We start from the raw sequence: 20,102 nt of genomic DNA, 5'->3' as shown, positions 1-20,102 counted from the left end.
TCTCTTATTATTACATAAAGTTATACTCACAGTTCGTTAGGGGAAATCCGGAAATGTGGGAAATCGGCTTACGGAGCACTGGTTGCGCGTTAACGGGTGGGAAAATGAATGTAAATGGGGGTGCCTTCTGCGAGACTAATGTGAAAATCGGCGGGACGGCGCACGCCTTCATAGTATTGATTTTGGGCGGCAACGAGCTAAGTACGCGCCCTCTTCAATCATTTTTGGTACTAAAAACGAGGCTGCGAAGTTGTCCTTTGTCATTGTTAGATGGCGTACGATTCGCTATGATCTTAACGTTATAAATATTTTATTTATTTTTAGTATAACAGTACTATACCAATAAATTTCAAATTCCTCCAATTAAAAAAAAATTACTACCTTAAATGTAAATAATAGTTTTGTACTCATACTTTACTTGAAAAGCTACGACGCGCACGCGTTGAAATCTTTTTAAAAGTGCTTTAGCGCCAAATTTGAAGGTCATAATGGATTTTATTTCTTTCAATGATCACATATTCAATAAAGCAATTAGCCAACGTTATTATAAAGGTATGAATTTACTTATATAAAAAATACATTTTAATCAAATCAGCTGATTCTGGTACAGGTATCTAATGAAAACGAAAAACTTAAAAATGAAAATTTAAATTTAATAATACATAAGTATACATGTACAAATTGAAATATTTATTTCAATATCCTATGCATATCTGCATTATAATCGCCAATTTAAGTGGCCTGATAAAAGAAAATTAAAGAAGACCAGGCGGTACCTTACCTGTCGTTATATAAGTGTGCGTTAAGTACATTTTGTACAGGTGAGAGGCGCGCATGTAGGCGTATGTCGTAATGCCTGCGCGAGTGCCCGCCCGCCGACGCAACATAGATCTCTCGTTCACATAGAACTATATTAATGCCTTAATAAAAAATAGTATATATCATTACTTGTGCGACAATACTCAGTATCATACTATATATTTATTACTGACTTATAAATTATTAAACAATAATACAATCCGAAACCACGTAAAATGCAAGATGCGTGATGATAAATGAATTACCTAATCAACTGTGTCATTTTAAGTAAGCCGGCAGGTTATTAGAACAATAATTTTGGCGCCCTCATAGGCCAAGCTATGGTAGAGCCAGATAATGCACGTAAATGTGAACACGGCCGCGGAAACTAAAGCTTGTTGTTCTCGTACTCGACGTGCAACGGCGCTCGGGCCTCGGCAGTGTCGCTCCGCTGCGCGCCCCGACCAGCCGCCCCGACCAGCCATGACGGGCTGACCCGTGTATTAAAAAAAACGCTTTGTGACAACTGACTACGAGGTTGTGAAACATGTTGTGTTTTATATGGAAATGTGTCTTCGCCGGCACGCTGCTGGCCGCGGCGCTTGCGCAGGTAACCCTTGTAGCCACTAACCACTAGCTCACGTCAGTTACGACCGTTCACCCAATTGTAGAGACGTCAGGATGCTGGTGATCTCATTCGTTCTCAGTGAATTTACTTTATTTTTTGTTGTTGTTGTATTTAAATCACATGTTTTTGTCTGAAATTGAATTTTTACTTTTGCTTACAATTACTTTGTTAATTATAAATAGACAAAAAACAACTGTATTATACCTATAAAAGCTTGTACACTCGTATCTCTGTATACAAAATGAATTTTGAATTGTTCAATACTATTATATTCAGTGGGTTTCTAACATAATGAATGTTGTATAAAATAAAATAATACATTTTATTTTAAGGATGAGGAGAGTTTATAATGAATGCGCACATGTTTCCCTTTAAAAAAATACCAACAAATTCATAGCAGTATGCACCTCTATGCAGGATATGCACCAACGTAAAACAGGAAGTATTATTTCAATAAGTGAAAGCATTTTTACTTTACGAAGCGTAGAGCGTAACTTACCCATTTGGATTTAATTACGGTAGAAAAGTAGGCATTATTTTGTTTCTTCATTCATTAGAAGCACCAAGCACATGTGCAAATACGTTAACGTAATAGCGTGTCATAACGTCGTTTAACCCAGATAAGGCTTGTATAGATTGTTAGGTATACATTACTTATTCGTACTTACTATTTTTAAAACTATGAACTGTACAAGTACTTTATTTTGATGTATTTATTTATTTATTTATTTATTAGGAAGCCAACGTTACATACTAAGACTACAATGGTTACAAACATTTTTAAATATATTGATACAAAGTATGTCTCAATTATAGGCTAACTTTGCATGTATAGTAAAGTTGTTGCTCATATCTAAATTAACAAAAAAAAACAACATCAATAATAATTAAAAAAAAAAAAACTACTAACCAGGTATATAAATTTAAACTTATAACATAAACATTGTTCTAATTATAAAAAAAAAGACAGACAACTAAAAAAAGATAATACTTAAATTTAAAAAAATATACTAAAAATAGCCAAACATCAAACAAAACAAAAAAAAAAAAACAAACTATCAAAACCAAAACTGAAGTTCTTAAAACAAAAAATTAAATAAAAAATGTTATAATAATTATAATTATTGTAAGCTCAGTTATGAATTTCTTATTAGTAGTTATATATTATACAAATAAATGAAAACATAATGTTTACAATAAAGCAAAAATATATGTATAACATATATGAATTTAACATTCATATGTTAAACCAGTTTATACAAATGCCTAGAACACCTACATTATATTTATTCTTTCAACATTCATAAGAAATTCGTAATAATTTAAATAGAAAAATAAAATACTTAACTAAGATTTTCTTTGACTTCTTGTACAGGAATGACATTACTAAAAGTATTACGGATTTTATTAAAGTTTTTTTTTTTCATTATATGGACCTATTCTTTTATGCAGAGTACGTGTGAAGTACGTATGTACCTATGACTGTTGGTGTTGTACTAACAAGAAGAATGAACAAACATTCCAAAGATGTTAGTATTCAGTCGGTGGTAGTCAGCTACGCAGTTGTATAAATATTCATAAGGTCTTTACGGATATTTATTGTTATTAAATAAAAATTGTTAAATATAAAATTACAATTCTAATAGTCCTTATAGAACACACATGATATTAGAGCCCCCTTAAACATTCATTTTATTATGTTTTTTAGTATTTGTTGTTATAGCGGCAACAGAAATATAACATCTCTGAAAATTTTAACTGTCTAACAATCACGGTTGATGAGGTACAGCCTGGTGGCAGACGGATGAACAGACAGCGGAGTCTTAGTGATAGGGCTCCGTTTTACATTTTAAATATGCAACCATAAAAATTACAAGTCGTTTCTCATGTTTTCCTTTATGGGTTTGCTATTTTAATTGCAGCCAATAAAATTTATGAACTATCGTGTACAGTATAGTAATTTTAATTTTATTTTAACATGAAAGTAAAAGTAAACGTGAAAATAGATTATTTTACATAATAATAAGATATATATATTACCCCACGTATAAACTTTATTTAATTAAATTACCTATTTAAATTATTTCACCTTTACGCTCTACCTCAGTAGCAAGTGTCAACACACTTCTACTTTCCGCTCGAATTTTAAATATAATCCAACTACTGATTTAAAAATATAATATTTTGGATATTAATCTGTTCAGATGAATATTTCAGGCTATTGTATGAATAACTTAACAGTCTATAACAACTTTCAAGTTTATATTATTTAAGCTCGAGCTCGATAATAAAAGTATTATAAGTTTTCGTATACATACCTACTAACAGAGAACTGCAGTGGGTATAACTTTGATTGTACCGAATAAGGCGCCAATGCCAGTGATCGCGTTGGCAAGGCTACTGACGCCCACGCACGCCCTAATAAATTATCTTTCAATCGCAAATATTACTGTGCAACATATTTTCTGATTGCTGTTATATAATAATAGCAGTTTAACTTTTCATTTACTAAAAAATAATCTGATTTTATGTCTTTATGTATGTGCATGATAAACTGCATGACGGTAAAACTAAATTCGTCAAAAATGGTAGAAAATTTACGAAGTTGCTTTTACCAAGTGCTTAATCACTAATGTTCAAGAGTTTTTATTAAAATTAAATTATGTAGAAAATTTTAAACCGTTGCACATTGTGACGACCAAGACCAAAAAAATTAAATATTGAAATGTGTCACTGTGTGGTCAGAAATTAGTAATAAGTAGGACCTACAAGAAAAACTCAATAAAAATCTTTACTTGGAATTGATTTTCTATTATAACAATTAATATATTACTAAATAAACTCTGGAAAACTAAGACGCAATCAAAAAAATATAAACACTACGTAACAATTAAAATAGTAAATTCTTACAACAAATAGATAATAAATATCTAATATAAATAACTATTTTGATATTCTCATTGTGTACCAAGTGTCGCTGATTGCATTTCCATCATTAATGGAGCCGACTGTGACTCAAATATATTGACTCATGTCGCAGACCATACAGCCTACAGGTTGGCCGCCTTCCTAATGAATCAGGTTTATTTAACTTTTAAACCATTAAACTACTTTAACTTGGCACAATATTCGGCACGGATAGCGATGATGAAAATTTGGTTTTTATTTACATTATTTCTTTATTATTAACACAAAAAATGATTATAATACGGAATACTAAAAGTAATTTTATTCAATTTTTTCTTCGTTTAAAGATTTTCGTTATATAATAACATTGTTAATTGAAAAAAAAAACTTATTGTTAACTACGTATCTATTGAAGCATTATAAGTGCGCTTGAGCGTATTTTACATTTAATTGAATTCTGAATTATATATTCTAATTCTTTATAGACAATGAAACAATGAAAATTATAATAAGTAAGAAAATTTCCAATAACATGAAAAATTAACACGAAATACTTCTACTTTAGTGTACCTACTCTACTCGTACATAATAAAGAAGCGCATAGAATATAATATACGATAGACATTTGGGTATCTTCATAATACAACGTGATGTGGAGTGTGACATCGCTTTACACGGTGACAAATATCACAAAACATACCATTGAAGCGTGCATCGCATAACAATACCAACTCAAGGCAACTGAACGCTAATGCCAATGTTTGTCGATACTGATTTTCTTTTAAAGTCGGTATACAAAATTTTACATAAAACTACAATGAGAATATATTCTGCTATTTCTGCATTTCACGATACGTTTTAGCTTATGTAAGGTTTTGTATACATGTATAATATAACATACGAGTATGTATGTCTTTCTTTATTATAAGGCAAAGTAGAATTAATTAGATGAAATTAGGGAGAGACTATTGGAAAATTCCTTTCCATCCAAACAGAAAAATTGCGTATTTGCTGATGGAAACCTACTCTATGCAATTTTTTCAAGCCTAACGCTATGACATGTACTGATGTCCCAATCAGACATAAGACAACTGCTGCACGTCGCGTCGGCGTCAATATGCCTATATATTTTTTTTATTTACAATTCTAGTTAAAATGTTGACTCATTAAAAACTACACTTCAACTATAATACCAATGATATGAGTGTACTCATCTTAGTCAGTGATTAAAGTTCATTTGAATGTCTGGATTAATTTAAGTTCTAATACAATATAAATAAATAGATATAATATTATATATTTATTCTTATAAAATTACATCTATATGAAGATTTTGTCAGAAAGCTTAAACAAAATATTTATGTTGTTGCTGTTTTAACTTAAAATAATAAAAAAACTAGCATCTGAATTATGTACCTAGATTAATAGTGCTATTATATTTAGCATGACTCGGAAAGGAAAAAGAATATAAGTAAACACACCTACGTTATTGTTCATAATTTACCATTTAGGTGGGTATTTCACATTCCTGTAACAAAGTAAATAACAAATAACAACGCGCCTTATATAAGAAAATAATTGATAAGGAAACGTTTTCTTAAATATCTGTAACTAGTTATCTCTGACTCGTTAGAAAATCAGGTACCTACAACTACTATAATACAAGTTTTATAAATTTAATTTAAAATTGTGAGGTTTTATGTACTAAGTGGTATTTGAATTATTCAAAAATTATTAAAAATAAAATAAAATTTGTTGGATCTTTTGGTACTATCTTCGCCAATTTCTTCTATAAAAAAATTCTAGTTGGCAATTGTTGGTACGATCCATTCTTAGGCTAATAATATATTTATATATTTTTTAATTATAATTAACATCTTTTTTCGTAAGGAAATTGAATTTGTTTTGAAATTGACAAATAAATAAATTTAATAACTGAAATAAATAACTATTTGAAATTATTTTTAATGGTTACAAACCGACATAGCGTCATGCTAGTTAGCTCTACTTAATATAAAGTTGTTATAAGTATTAGACCAAAAACAAAAATTAGGTATCTTAATAGATTACGTAATGTTTTATAGTGGAAAACAAATTCTAATTATTTAAAGAATGACTGACTGCAATTGAACATAGAAACATATTATAAATTGAAGATATTATCGCGATTAAATTAATTAAGATATTATACTAAAAAGGTCAGCTGGGCTTAATTAATAATAATGAATTTAAATATTATAACATTTCGTTAAATTACGTAACAGTGATAGATAAGTACCTAAGTAATAGTTACACTCGCGCCTCCGGCCTCCACGACATCAGTCGAGGTCACTTCTTCCTTAAACATTGTATTTGTCGTTTTAAACTTACATAATCACTAATAAAATAAAGTAATATCATTATATTGTAGTCAAGCCAACGAGTGGGAATCGGACCCAAAGCCGTCGTGATTACAGTCGCAAACTTGGCCTCTATTTTTATAAAGTAGATTTACAAATATAATCAAAGTTACACTTTAAACATGTTTTGTATATTTTACCTTATATATTGCAATCTGAAATATATGTACCCAGTATTTACTGTTATGTAAGTTATTAATGCAAGTTTTTATTATAAAACTTGACGAAAACGTTAGGTGTGCGCGAAACGCTCTGATTGGCGCGGGTCGATCGAGCTATGATAACAATTTTCGAGGAAGTACAATAGACCTTGTATATAATTTTAAATACGATCTTTAACTAAATGTAAATAAGTGTTATTATTTAACGGAATTACGGATTCTAATGGCAGTTATAATTTTACTCATAACATCATCCTCTCCTTCTATCAGATTTACTCTTTCGCAATATTCAGCTAACAAGGACAATGCAATAGCATTATCCTCATCAGTAGGGTCATCGGCTATATTAAACGCTCAATTATGTACAGCCATTGTTTAGAGCTACTTTATCTGTAGAAGAACTGGATTTAGATATCTACTTGGACACTTTAATAAAAAATGGTTCTTATTATAAAATAATAACTACAGCCAGCTCAGGAAAAAGATTACATACCTTACATGTTTCTTAGTCGTCGCCTTACATCTGTCATGAAGTGAATAAATAATATGTAACATTTAGAGTTAAAGTTCATTTTTATCAGGTCTACGGTCCATTAGGGCACAAAAAATCAAGTATTTATGCATCGTTTTTGCTACATTTCGTATGAAATTTACCGCCTAATCTAAATCTTTAAATTAATAGAGTACCTACTTCTCGTGGACCTAAAATTATGTAAATTGGCACCAAGCGACAACTTGCAATACAAACAAATGAAAACAATCCAAAGCTGACAATTTATAGGTATTTCATAGAAAATAATAAAAATGTAACTTATATTTAAGAATTAATTTTATACTTCCAAGACCGGATTTTTAATAAAAGAAATGCTTACAATATTCTATTAACCCATATATATAACCATCATGCTTTTATAAGAACTATAAATATATCTCATTTCAATCGAAGTACAATAACAAAAATAAAATCATTTTTAAGTCGGCAACAGAATTGTGGCATACCGCACATGTCTTTATAATCTTTATTATTTTAAATGTTTATTTCAACTACAATAAGAATCTTTTACCGAGTAAAATCACGGCGTAGCCCATAACTAATATAAACGTTTTGTAACATCAAGTTATCGAATTTTAGGCGTGTCTCGACCACATTGTCTCTCAACTGTCATGAGACAGCTGAATTTCAAAGACCTTGACTAATTTTAAATATTCAATGAATATACAATAACATGCTTTATAGTAATTTATGTACATAAGTATTAAATTATAAGTAGATATATAACGTATTAAAATGTAAATATTTTATAAATATTCAAAATGCAATTTTTCTTTTTAAGCCTAATATCCAATAACTATTGAAAATGTGTTTCCTTAAAGAACACCCAAACACAAATAATGGCATATCATTAGTTCCGTCAATCGTTTCTTCGTCACAGATTCCGCCATCATCATTGACCATTTCCTACTCTGTGAATTGTAAATAACAATGTAAAATCCGTGAGAACGAGCGTGTGTATACAAAACATAGTGATCATCCTTAAAATCACATTTACTTTAAACATGTTAACACAATTTAGGAACATATAAAAAAACGCATTTATTTCTTGATATCCTCTTTTTCTATTTATAAATTTACACGCTGCTTTACTTATAACTTTAAATAATTATTAATCTTAAATTATATTATTATAATTCGCATAATAGCGCATAATTTCCGAATATATTTAATTGCTTTATTAAGTACTTATATGTAAATTTTATATTATTAGCTGTCTATAACCAAGACCCAATTTTTTGCACAGAATCTAAAACCGTCCTAAATTAACCGAGATGACGAAGTCGCAAGAAATATTGGTGCCACGAAACCGGTCGACCCACAGATTACGTCAAGTCATACATATAGGGACAAAGTTATAGCTTTCTTATGTAACATAAATATTGTTAACACTAGACATTGCAAATAGTTTTGTTACATATATGAATAACTTATGAAATCTTAATAGAAAATGCAATTATTTATCAGTAAGATTAATTAATATAATTTTAGTATATGTATGAAATAATAATATTTTCCATTTTTTTTCACATTATTATGGTTACACATTATTGTGCCAACATTCGTTTAAGTGATTATACTACAATATTTAGTTTTAGTACGTACCTGTTCATATGTACATATGTACATATGAACAGGTACGTACGTATAGCTATGTAATTTTAAAATATGTAATAATATAACAGTATTATATTTTCTTTAACCATAGTATCGAATATCTCTCGTAATCACCAATTCGTCTCATGGACGTATCTAATAAAATATTTATCAAGTTCGTTTCGTAGTCGATCTACTCGTTTCCAATTCCAAGAAGAACCTAAGAAAAATTGACAAACAAAATATTAATATTTTTGTTTTCTTATATTTTCATTCCTCCTAAAACTTGCCGTAGATATAACGAAAAAAATACGTTTCACTATTTGTAAATTAATAATCTGTATATTAATACATTAAAGAATATCTATTAATAATTCCATATATAAGAATATCTAATAATCTATATTAATAGATTAAAGAAAATACCTATAATAAATAAAAAAAGTACAAATACTCTTATGGCCAAATGCCATGATACAAATATAACGGACACTATAAATTGATTTTGACATACCCATTCACCTTAAGATAAATTAGTTCATGGGATTACAATTCGTAACTATCCATAACGAAATCGACAATTTCAAAAACGGTTCTATAACCAACGGTTTCATATGCTTTGTTTATGGTTTTTTATTTCTTACATTTTTGTATCACATACATTTATTACAAAAAAAAATCAGCTTCACGCTGTATCCCGCACACAGCAGAATAGGCAGAGAGAACCAAGTGTTAAGTCACTCTGTTCCCTACATTCTGCCGAATTCTGGAGCGAAGAAATGGAAATATAAACATAAATAAATATTTCACTTCCTCGAGTGGGGATCGAACTCACAACCGTCGCGTTACAGTCACACCCTTGTGCCTCTGTGCCATGACGGCCACGGCGCCACGACAAATTACATATATTGATAACAAATTGTAGATACTAAGGTTGGATATTGGAGAATCGGATAATAGCGAAGCAGTTATACGGTTATACGGATATAACCCTTTTATGACTTATTGTGATTTGAGTGCATTAAAAAGGAACCGTTACTCGAATAATAAAAAGACTTGAAATGTTTCTAGCACTGTGTGCCCAATTTCATTTAAATTACATATTGGCTACTTTAACTTATCTAAATTATTGTAATGTAACTTTGAAGCCAACTTTTTGCGAAGAAAATTGATAAATATTATTGTAATGTAACTTTGAAGACAACTTTTTGCGAAGAAAATAGAAAATATTTGTCAAAATTGTCCTTTTTAAAGTAATTGTTAATAAGAAATTAGGTATAGTTGACAGTTTGAATGTTCCAAATACCACAAATAGATTGTGGTTACAATTTCAGCCTTGAAAGTTTGGTGTAACAATAGTACAAGTTTTTGATTTTGATAAAGCTAATGAACTTAGTAAATCGAAATGCGCCGCTTAAAATGTATAAAATGTATAAAGATTGTTTTTAAAATATTGAATTAGAATGAAAAAAAAACGTAATCTTTTATTAAAAAAAAGTCTAAAGCCACACACATTTTAACAGGATTTGGCATTGAAAAACAATATAGAAAAGCAATTTATAAGACGTCATTAAAATAATCGAATTTTATCAGATTCTTTGTAAAATGTTTTAAAATTTACCTACATAGTAGTATTAGTATAGTGCTATCAAATAACCAGATGTCCATTAACCCCAGCCCTATTACAATGGAGCACTGTACAAACATACATTCTTAAACTTACTTTGGGTCACGTTTTTTTTACTATATTTAATTAACATTCTATTCGTCTATTGTATAGGCTCTTATCTTCTGATTGTCTTAAAGACAGCTCCCTGGGTGGTTCATTACCAAACTACGAAAGTATGTACGTAACTTCATACAAAGAAGAAATAGTTTCATGTTAGATATTATATCTAAATAATATCCTCGGGTAGATAATAACATAATAGTTATGTTTGGCTTTGAGTTATGTTAGGGAGTCATCGAGGAGATCGTGTAGATGGAATCGTGAGCTCTCGTCGCCCTTGGGGCGCGACCCTAGAGTTCTACGTATCAGCAAACTGGCACAAACCCGTTGTGCGTCGTTCCCTCTACTCAATCACAGTTGCCAGGAAATATCTGCATGAAACTATTTGGTTTAAATATCATTGGAAATACTCCTAACATATATTTACTTGATTTTAAACAAAGTTTCACGTACGAACTTGTTGTTATTTTGCATATTAATATGCGGTAAACACGCTCTGTATTAACTTTGTTAATTAATATAATTGTTTAACGTAAAACGAGTAGATCTATATGATTCATTTTTTACCATAAAAAATATTTTAGATGTTAAATCTAAATATCTCATTTTGTCTTATCAAAATAAACTAGGGAAATAAAATATTTTTAATTAACTGTTTCACTCTTTATGTTTCAGAATACAGAGAGTAGTGGAGATTTTACACCTGTAGTGAGCGCGACATGCAAAACAGGTGTTATGTCTATTAGGATTAACTTTAGCCAGCCCTTCAATGGTGTAACGCACGCTAGAGAATTCAGGTAACTTATTAATAATACTATAATAGTTTAAATTATATGTGACTACAATAATACAATAAGCAATGCTAAAAACGCGATATACTTTCGGGAAGCAAAAGTTTACTGTTCTTCTCATAATCTCTCAAATGGACAAAAAATATATAAATGACAAAGGTTTTATGAGGTTGTCTTTGATATCTAGTCAAAACATGAATAAATAGGATATACTAACCAAAAATAGGCTGGGTACTAAAAAGCACCTTCATCCTAGTCACTCATCATCCTACATCCTATAGCAGAGATCCTACATCCTATAGCAGAGATCTAAGACAAGTTACGATACGACACTATTTTTTACAGTTTCCACCCGAATTCGAATCTCACTAAATACTAAATAATATTCATAGTTTAAAGTAATATTGTTTTATTTTAGAACGCCGGCATGTATGGCACTGGGCAATGGCACCGAATCGGTAACTTTCGATATAAACCTTATGGCACCGCAAGGCTCATCTGATTACTGTGGAGTTTTCTGGAACAACGTAAGTTGTTTTTTTCTAAAAAAACTATCTGATTAAATTTAATTGTAAGAAATTCTTATACAAACACAATTTAGTATAAAAATAGTGAAAATAAAGAAATATAAATATACCTAACAGACTATATGCATAAATAACACTGCTGCTAAAGCAATGTCAAAAGCCTATAACTATGTGGCTTATCAACTTTACATGTTTTGGATTTTATGGTTTAAATTTTACCTAGGTGTGTATATACTCGTATCTATTTACAACTTAGTGTAGAATATTAACCTACATGTTTTACGGCAATTTCAATGTTATTCACAACTATGACTATAGCAACTATGTATTATAGATGCTCATATATTTCAACCTCATTTTGCGACTGTAAACACGACAGGTTGTGGGTTCGACTCCCACTCGAAGAAATGAACATTTAATATTTTCAATCTCGCTCTGGCAACGAGGCAAAGCGCGGAACGTGGAGAACTGAAGCGCCTTAATGGGAACAGATTACCTTAACACTAGGTTCTAAACCCCTCTCAGTTCTAGGTTCTCTGATATGTGCGGGATACTGTGTAAAGTTAAAAAAATCAGAAATGTCATCCGTTCCTTACAATATTAGTAATATTTTTTATAGAAATTGAAAAAACAAATATTTTGCTACATAAGGTCACTTTAGATCTATTAAATAATTACAAATCAAATAGTGAGCTGGTGCTAATGCATATTACCAATTGTCCACAGCGTACCGACGAGCGCTCACTGCCTTTGGCTGTCCGTGTGCACAGGACGCTCGAACTGGCAGACGACAAGTTCTATGTCATCACGTGTGGCAAGGCCGGCTTCAGAAACGCGAGGTCAGCTTGATTAAATAGTTTATGCTTGGTTGTTCACTCAAGATCGTGCACACCCACTATTATATGTACTGAGACAATACAACTAATTGTGCAGAAACAATATAACAAATATTTTAATGGAAAATATAATTTCTTTGTTTGTACCTATCTTGCTTTCACATTATTATTATAATATTAAAGAAATATTTCAATTATTTCAGAAATGAGACATCTCTGGTGTCTCTAAGAATGCTGAACTCCGACGGGAAAAAAGTTTTGAATGCGGCTTTTGGTATGCCGTACACGCTTCGTGCCAAGATTAGCAAGTCGGATGGTACTTTTACTTTCATAAACTTAGATGTAATAATAACTTTTAGAACTTTATTTTAACGTAATTATTTGTTCCCTTAAGGTGCTCACGGAATTCGTATGAGGAACTGCTTCGCTTTCAACATGCGCAATAACACAGTGGAGCTTCTGGACAACAGAGGGTACGATCATTTATAATATAAATATTTAAAAAAAATACGTGGAAAATATGCAGAAAAAAAATTAAATTACAAATAAGATACTTAGATATCCAGAGATTAAGAACATTTTAAAAGTTTATCCCAAAGCGTTATTGCATATATACAAACGGTTCGATACTGTCGTTTACCCAAACTAGCATAAAAGTCTATCCTTTTAATATTTTCCTACAAAAAAGTATATTTTGATTACACAGAATAAAATGTATTGTCTTTAATCTTACGCATTCTTCTTACATTTTTGTTAGGCTTATTATTATTATGACTTTGCGTAATTGTATATTTTATTCGCAGATAGTTAATGCTATGCGCTTCTACTCATAAATATTTTTTATTATTATTACAGATGCCCGGTAAAAGAACAATCGCTGACCGTAAAAATGGAAAATGACGAAGCGGAATTAGCAATAGCTTCAATGTTCCGATTTCCAGATTCATCACAAGTGAATTTCCAATGTGACATTGGTATATGTAAAGGTGGGTGCAAAAATAGAAGAAATAAGAGATATTTTCAATAAAAAAAAAATGATAATCTATAAAATTTATAGATAAAATTAACAAGATACTTGAGTACTTATTTGTTTTTGTATTTGCGCATTTTTAAGACTTCCATGTTCTATCCATGTTTTTTTTCTACTTCTCTAACCACTCGTGTGCCAACCACCTGAGTATATTCTTCTTTATATCTATGTGAAATGTTATACTATGTACTCTTCCATGTAAATAATAAACTTAATGACGTCAATTATCAGGTAGTTGCCAAGCAGCAGATTGTACAACAGAAGGACGAACAGAACCTGCAGACGAAGAAGGTTCAGTTACAACTTCAACCGGCTTGTTCGTACTAGATCCTAATGACAGCGCAGGTATTTAAGAATCAAAAATATTCAAATAATTATTATTTTAAAGCGTAAAAGAAAGCATATAATTTATTTTCAACACAATCAGAAGAATTAAACATCGTTTCATTTTCGATTTCGCGCTACATAGAGACTAATGGCAAACAGTCCCTATAACACGAATCCTTGTTAACTTTAAAAATTTAAGTAATTCTACTAACTACTACAATTACACCTATCATGCTACAATAAACGATCTATGAGCATCAAAAAAATCAAATGAAGTTCTACTATTAACAGTCGAAAAATAATTGAAATAAAGCAGCCATCTTTTTTTGGTACATAATATACATACTAGTATATTAAAAATAAATATATATTTAGTTGCAGCATTAGCGTGCACGGAGGGTGGAGTGCGACCGCTATGGCTGCTGTATCTGGCGATTGCTTTGGGAGTCATGTTCCTCGTGATGCTGCTCATTAACTGCTTCCTTTGCACTGCCATGACATGTTCCTGCGCACGGACGGATGTATGTTATATTTTATGTGTTTTTTTATAGTAAAAGAAGTTTACAAAAGCGATTTTAATTTTTATCACCCAAAAAACTTTTAAAGTTTATTGACATTACAATAAATTAGGTTTGAAAAGTATGGACATATTTAATTGAAAAGTATTAACTCTATATTATTTTTATCATATTACTTTCATTTTACGAAAATTGTCAATTCATTCACTCGTATATAACAATATATCATCGAGTTTCATTTGTGATTAATATTTTTGATAAAAAATCAATTTTGTCGTCACTAACGTTGTGTTTTCTGTACCCCCACATAATGTAGAATATAAACACTCTTTTTTCATTTTTGACAAACTAAATTGCTACATAAATTTAAAAAAATATAATTTGTAGGCAAAACTTTAGGAAGTTTAGGAAGCTATGTTAAATAATAACACATTTTATAAGTGTGGGTGTACGGTAACACGTTCATGTAATCACAGGTGATAGAAAAGGATCCGTCTGTGGTAGAAGACTATGACCCTTACCGGAGCTGGCACGGAAGTCAATACGGGAGTCGATACCCCTCCTCCACCATACACTCGACGAGGTACTGTTTTAAGGATTTTATTTTGTGTGCTTAACATCATTATTAAACGTTTACTCATTTTTTTGTATGTAACATTAATATTATTTGTTATTGTTAAGAATAAAGTACGCTAAAATGTATGAAAGTTGGAAAGGTTACATACGTATTTACTTATAAAAAATACTTTTTTACAACATCCCTGTATAAAACAATTGTATGTGGTTAACGAAAGTTAATTGCAATTTCGCATGATAATATCAGATTTTTCCTGGCCAACTATTCTTAAAAATCGTATACGTATCTAGCTGAAATGTTACATCAGTAATATCCCTGACCTGAATATTCTGACTGCATTAATGTAATCTGTTTTTTCTGTCCTTAGGTCAGTATCGGACAACAGCGACCACTACGCCATAGTACAATCGAGACCGGGGAGTCGACACTCCGGTATGCACCGAAGTAGACACTAATTAAAAGGTATACCCATTATAATTACAGCAGCAATAAACCAAACACATATACAATACTAAGTTTTACCTGCGGTTTCACACTCGTCAAATGAAAATAAATAATAGATGTGTATGACATATGACACATTCTAAGACACAGAGGTAACTAAGGCTGCAGGTGCAGTGCATATTTTATCTTATTAATTGTAACTTCATCGAAATAATAAATGTGATTAAATATATCTTACAGGTTTCCTCGTATTCCTAAATAGACTATAGAGTACAAAAAGATTCTTACAATTCGAACCAGTCTTTTCTGAAATGAATGCGTTAAACCAAATAAACTTTCAGCTTTATAATATTAGTATGGAAGTATAGATATCTAATTGAAATTTTTACCTTTACCTCATTTACATATTCATAATTATATAATATACCTAACTTATTTTTTAATTTAAATTTCAGATTTGAACGAAAATCTCATGGCGCTTTACAACAATAATCTACGTCATAGTAAGAAAAGTGATAATGTATATAATATATTCAATATTGTTTAATGAAAATAGATTTTAAATATAATCGTGATTCACGTTATATAAAAAAATAAAAATGGGTAAAAAATTGTATTTACTCATCTCAAAATAATAATCTTGTGCCATTTATTTTTATCAATAATATACCTACATGTTGATATACTGACTGTATCTATAGTTATAAATATGGATGTCTCTTAATATATTTGTATTATGTTTAAATATATTTATAATACCATTTTTACATTTTACTTTCTATACAGTTAATACTATCATCCAAATCGAGGCATCCCTGTCTATGAATAAAGGAACATTATAATAAAGTTATTTTATATAAAAACAAAAACCGACCTTATCATATGCACAAACTTATACACTACTGAACAGTGGACAATAATGTTTTCTTTACTTTAAAATAAAAATAATTAAAGAACAACTAACGAAGTCATTCGTACTTAATTATTTTTACACTTTTAAAATCTGTTATCGGAGTTGGTGCTTATGTGAATATTTTTTTATGAAATATTTTTTATTGATCTTTTGTTGGATATATTTAGAAGTTTTCTTTTATTTTTAATTTTTTTTTGCTTTGTCTTGTCTTTGGTTGGCACTTTGAAAAACTTTTAAAGTCGGTGGATAAATAATATTAATTTATAGATAATATCTTACCTGAACAATGCAACGAAACCGTTTTTTAAATTAGATATACCCTTAAAGCATTTAAATATGAAATGCTACTTAAATATTTAAGAACGAAAAAAAAATGTAATATATAGTTTTTTTAAATAATAACTGCAACGTGTTTTTAGCATGTACCACGTCATAGGAACATGTTAAGTATATTTATAATTAAAGATCTGTGGGCACAAAATGTGCATTTAATAATTTAGCCACGTCAATAAAGAGAACTTATATATTAATTAACAGTATTAAGTTTTTATTTTTACATACTACATATTATAATTAGTAACTTCACACTGGCCCACGCATTGGCCTATTTTCAAGACATTGAACACACACGCACACATGCTTTGTCTTGTTACCACAAGCAACAAAAAAATTATTCTTTCCCCCTAAGTCTATTCGGAATCGAACCCACAGCGGTCGAATGATGTGCTGCTGCCTTACGACTCTACTTCAGAAAAAAAGAAAATATTGAAAAATATAAGAGAAAACCTAAGATTGTATTACATTTTATTTCAAACAAACCTACAATTTTTTTTATAGTTTATCAAATTTTTAATACATATTATTAGCATAGATTCTCAATAATAAGTAGTAAAAATAATATACATCTTTTTTTATTTATATTTTAATATAGTTGAGGTAAGAGTATGTTAAAAATATATTTTATCACACTCATACTCAACACGAGTATGTTAAAAAATATTTTCTTATTAAAAAAATATCACGAATTAAAAAATAAAACCGCTACGATTTATTTTAATTACCGACCATTAGCATTAAGAATTAAAAGGGAGCGTTCTCCGTCCATTGTAGTTACGTAGGCAGTTAGGTATTTAATATAAGCACTGTAATATTATTTGTAAGTCTATTTAGTTGATTTATGTGAAATAAACGAATTTTAACAGAAAAAAATGTTTTAATTGACATAATTCATTACAGCAGTACTCTTTATGGAATATTTTAGTTTTAAAAGTGACCTTTGTATTTTGCTGCTAACTGCGTATATTTAAGGGACCTATAAAATAAAAACTTTTAGCGAAGATGCATAAGTATTTTATTTAAAAGTGTTATACACTACAGAAGACATACAAGGGAAATACATTTATTACTTTATATACATTTTATACTAATCTATACACAAATGTGTGTGACACAATAACGATGATAACACAAGTTTACAAAATGTTACTTTTTGTCCGTTTCTATAGTGTTCTTTTTTTTAAAACATGTTTTTTTTTAAATCTACCCTCAAAAATTGAGCAGTTCAAGTTACTTTATTTTGGAATTGGTTCTTGTATGTTTTGTAAACTAGTGTAATTAATCTAACACATATTATTTTACTATAATTATGTCAGTACCATCAATATTCGATAGTAATGACAGTGAGATAATGAAATATTTATCTTAGAAAATAGAAACTCATAAGAAAATCATTAATTTTGTTAATATTTTACTAATAAATCATGCCATATATAAATTTTAATATTTTTTTGTCCTCTAAGCCTCTAAAATAAAAATATATGTTGAATAAATCTCTTTGTTTCTCTTATTTCTTTGAAAGAGAAGACTAGAATATAATGACACCAAAATGTCACACGACACTAAAATCATATTTATATTATAAACCTTTTAAAACCACCAGATAACATATTCAATGTAGTTTATTACTAAACTAAAATATTGTATTGTGTATATAATATAAAGCTTTTGTAAACCACATTTAAATAAATCAAATATATATAAATGTCAACTTTTAGTATTTTTTAACTTTGTGTTTTATTTACAGCTAAACCTTTAAATAAATAATATAATTAATTAAAATGTATTTATCCTGCAACTGACTAATTCATCAATTTTCCTGTAAACAGAATATTTTAACTTTAAGTGTTTAAGATAGTGCAGTATCTGTACCTGCAGTTTCCTAAAATTTAAACAAAACTCCATTTACTGCTGTTTTCTCACTATTAACGAATAGGGTAAACCATATAGCTAATGCTCACTTTGGTATGCCAAATGTAGTGTCAAATAAAAGTTACTAAAAATTTTTATTACTTTTTTCTTAAGCTAGTATTACTAAAGTGTCAACAACAGTGTAGAAAGATTGCTCACGGTTAAAATGGCCATTAGGATTCAAAATGTAACATAAGAGTTCCTTGAAAATAGCTGTGTTAATTTAGTCACTCTTATGAGAAAATATTGTAATTAGAGATGTGCAAATATGGCTTTGGCCAATCAGAGGGAAAAGCCGATTATAATTTCGTGGGTTTAGTAGTATTTAGTTTTTTGTAAATTTTAGTTCAACCATGTAATAACCACGAAACCATTACCTACCACCACATTACCTATTTTAAATAACTTAGAATTACCAAATTGCATTTTTTAAATTGGGCAATCACATTCTGGTTTACCCTATAAATAAAATAATTTCTCTTTCTAACAATGTCAGCTTATCTTTTTTATATTTTAAATAAATAAAGTTCAGTTAAAAACTTAACTCCCATCTTAGAAACCTAGGGTTGGCTTGTAAAGTAGAAAATACAATAGAAATCAAGTTATGGTTTTCTGGTAACTATTATTTATATAAAATATATATATCACAATATATTGGTAATCATTATTTACGGAATGTTATTAATAAACAATATATACACAAATAATAACATAAGATGCATTTGGGTCACTCCGAAAATCGGGTATTTCTAATAATTGTCATTACATGTCAAACGCAGCTTTATTTCGGGTAACTCGGTTATCTTAGTGTACTTTAGGCTTTCTACTAGGTGAATGTTGCCAAAAGAAATACTGCCGCTTTTGGCACGTAAAGTAATTATTGAAAATTTTATATTTATTATGACATTTCACATATAAGACACGAAAATCATTAAAACTGTAATAGTACTTAAAGTGGTGCTACTGTTGCTAAAATTGTATTACTTAATATTAAAAGTTTTTATTGTTATAAAATTATTTAAAAAAATCCATTTCGAAATATTTTTTTTACAATAAAATTAAAATTTCAATAGAACATTTAGTATAATTTTAAAATTTTTTAATATAAATAAAAGGCAATG

General features: G+C 29.5%; 1 protein-coding gene across 2 annotated transcripts; it reads left to right on the top strand.

Moving 5' to 3' along the window:
• The first annotated feature begins 1,220 nt into the window (after positions 1–1,220).
• Positions 1,221–18,795, top strand: LOC146532617 (uncharacterized). Of its 2 annotated transcripts, XM_085195465.1 has the most exons (12): positions 1,221–1,408; positions 11,447–11,568; positions 11,981–12,089; positions 12,816–12,928; positions 13,129–13,241; positions 13,320–13,398; positions 13,781–13,911; positions 14,187–14,300; positions 14,658–14,803; positions 15,277–15,383; positions 15,745–15,839; positions 16,277–18,795. In XM_085195465.1, the coding sequence occupies exons 1-11, from the start codon at positions 1,346–1,348 to the stop codon at positions 15,830–15,832; spliced, it is 1,185 nt and encodes a 394-aa protein (XP_085051591.1). In that variant the 5' UTR covers positions 1,221–1,345; the 3' UTR covers positions 15,833–15,839; positions 16,277–18,795. The 2 variants fall into 2 exon arrangements, with proteins under 2 accessions (XP_085051591.1, XP_085051592.1); XM_085195466.1 differs by lacking the exon at positions 15,277–15,383 and having other exon boundaries at positions 16,277–17,943.
• The last annotated feature ends 1,307 nt before the right edge of the window (positions 18,796–20,102 follow it).

The sequence above is a fragment of the Heliconius melpomene genome, chromosome 13, assembly GCF_056956725.1.
Source record: "Heliconius melpomene rosina isolate 202511_hmr_F chromosome 13, ASM5695672v1, whole genome shotgun sequence".
NCBI lineage: Eukaryota > Metazoa > Arthropoda > Insecta > Lepidoptera > Nymphalidae > Heliconius > Heliconius melpomene.
Note: the sequence above shows the minus strand (reverse complement) of the source record. Positions and strands in the feature narration are given on the sequence as shown.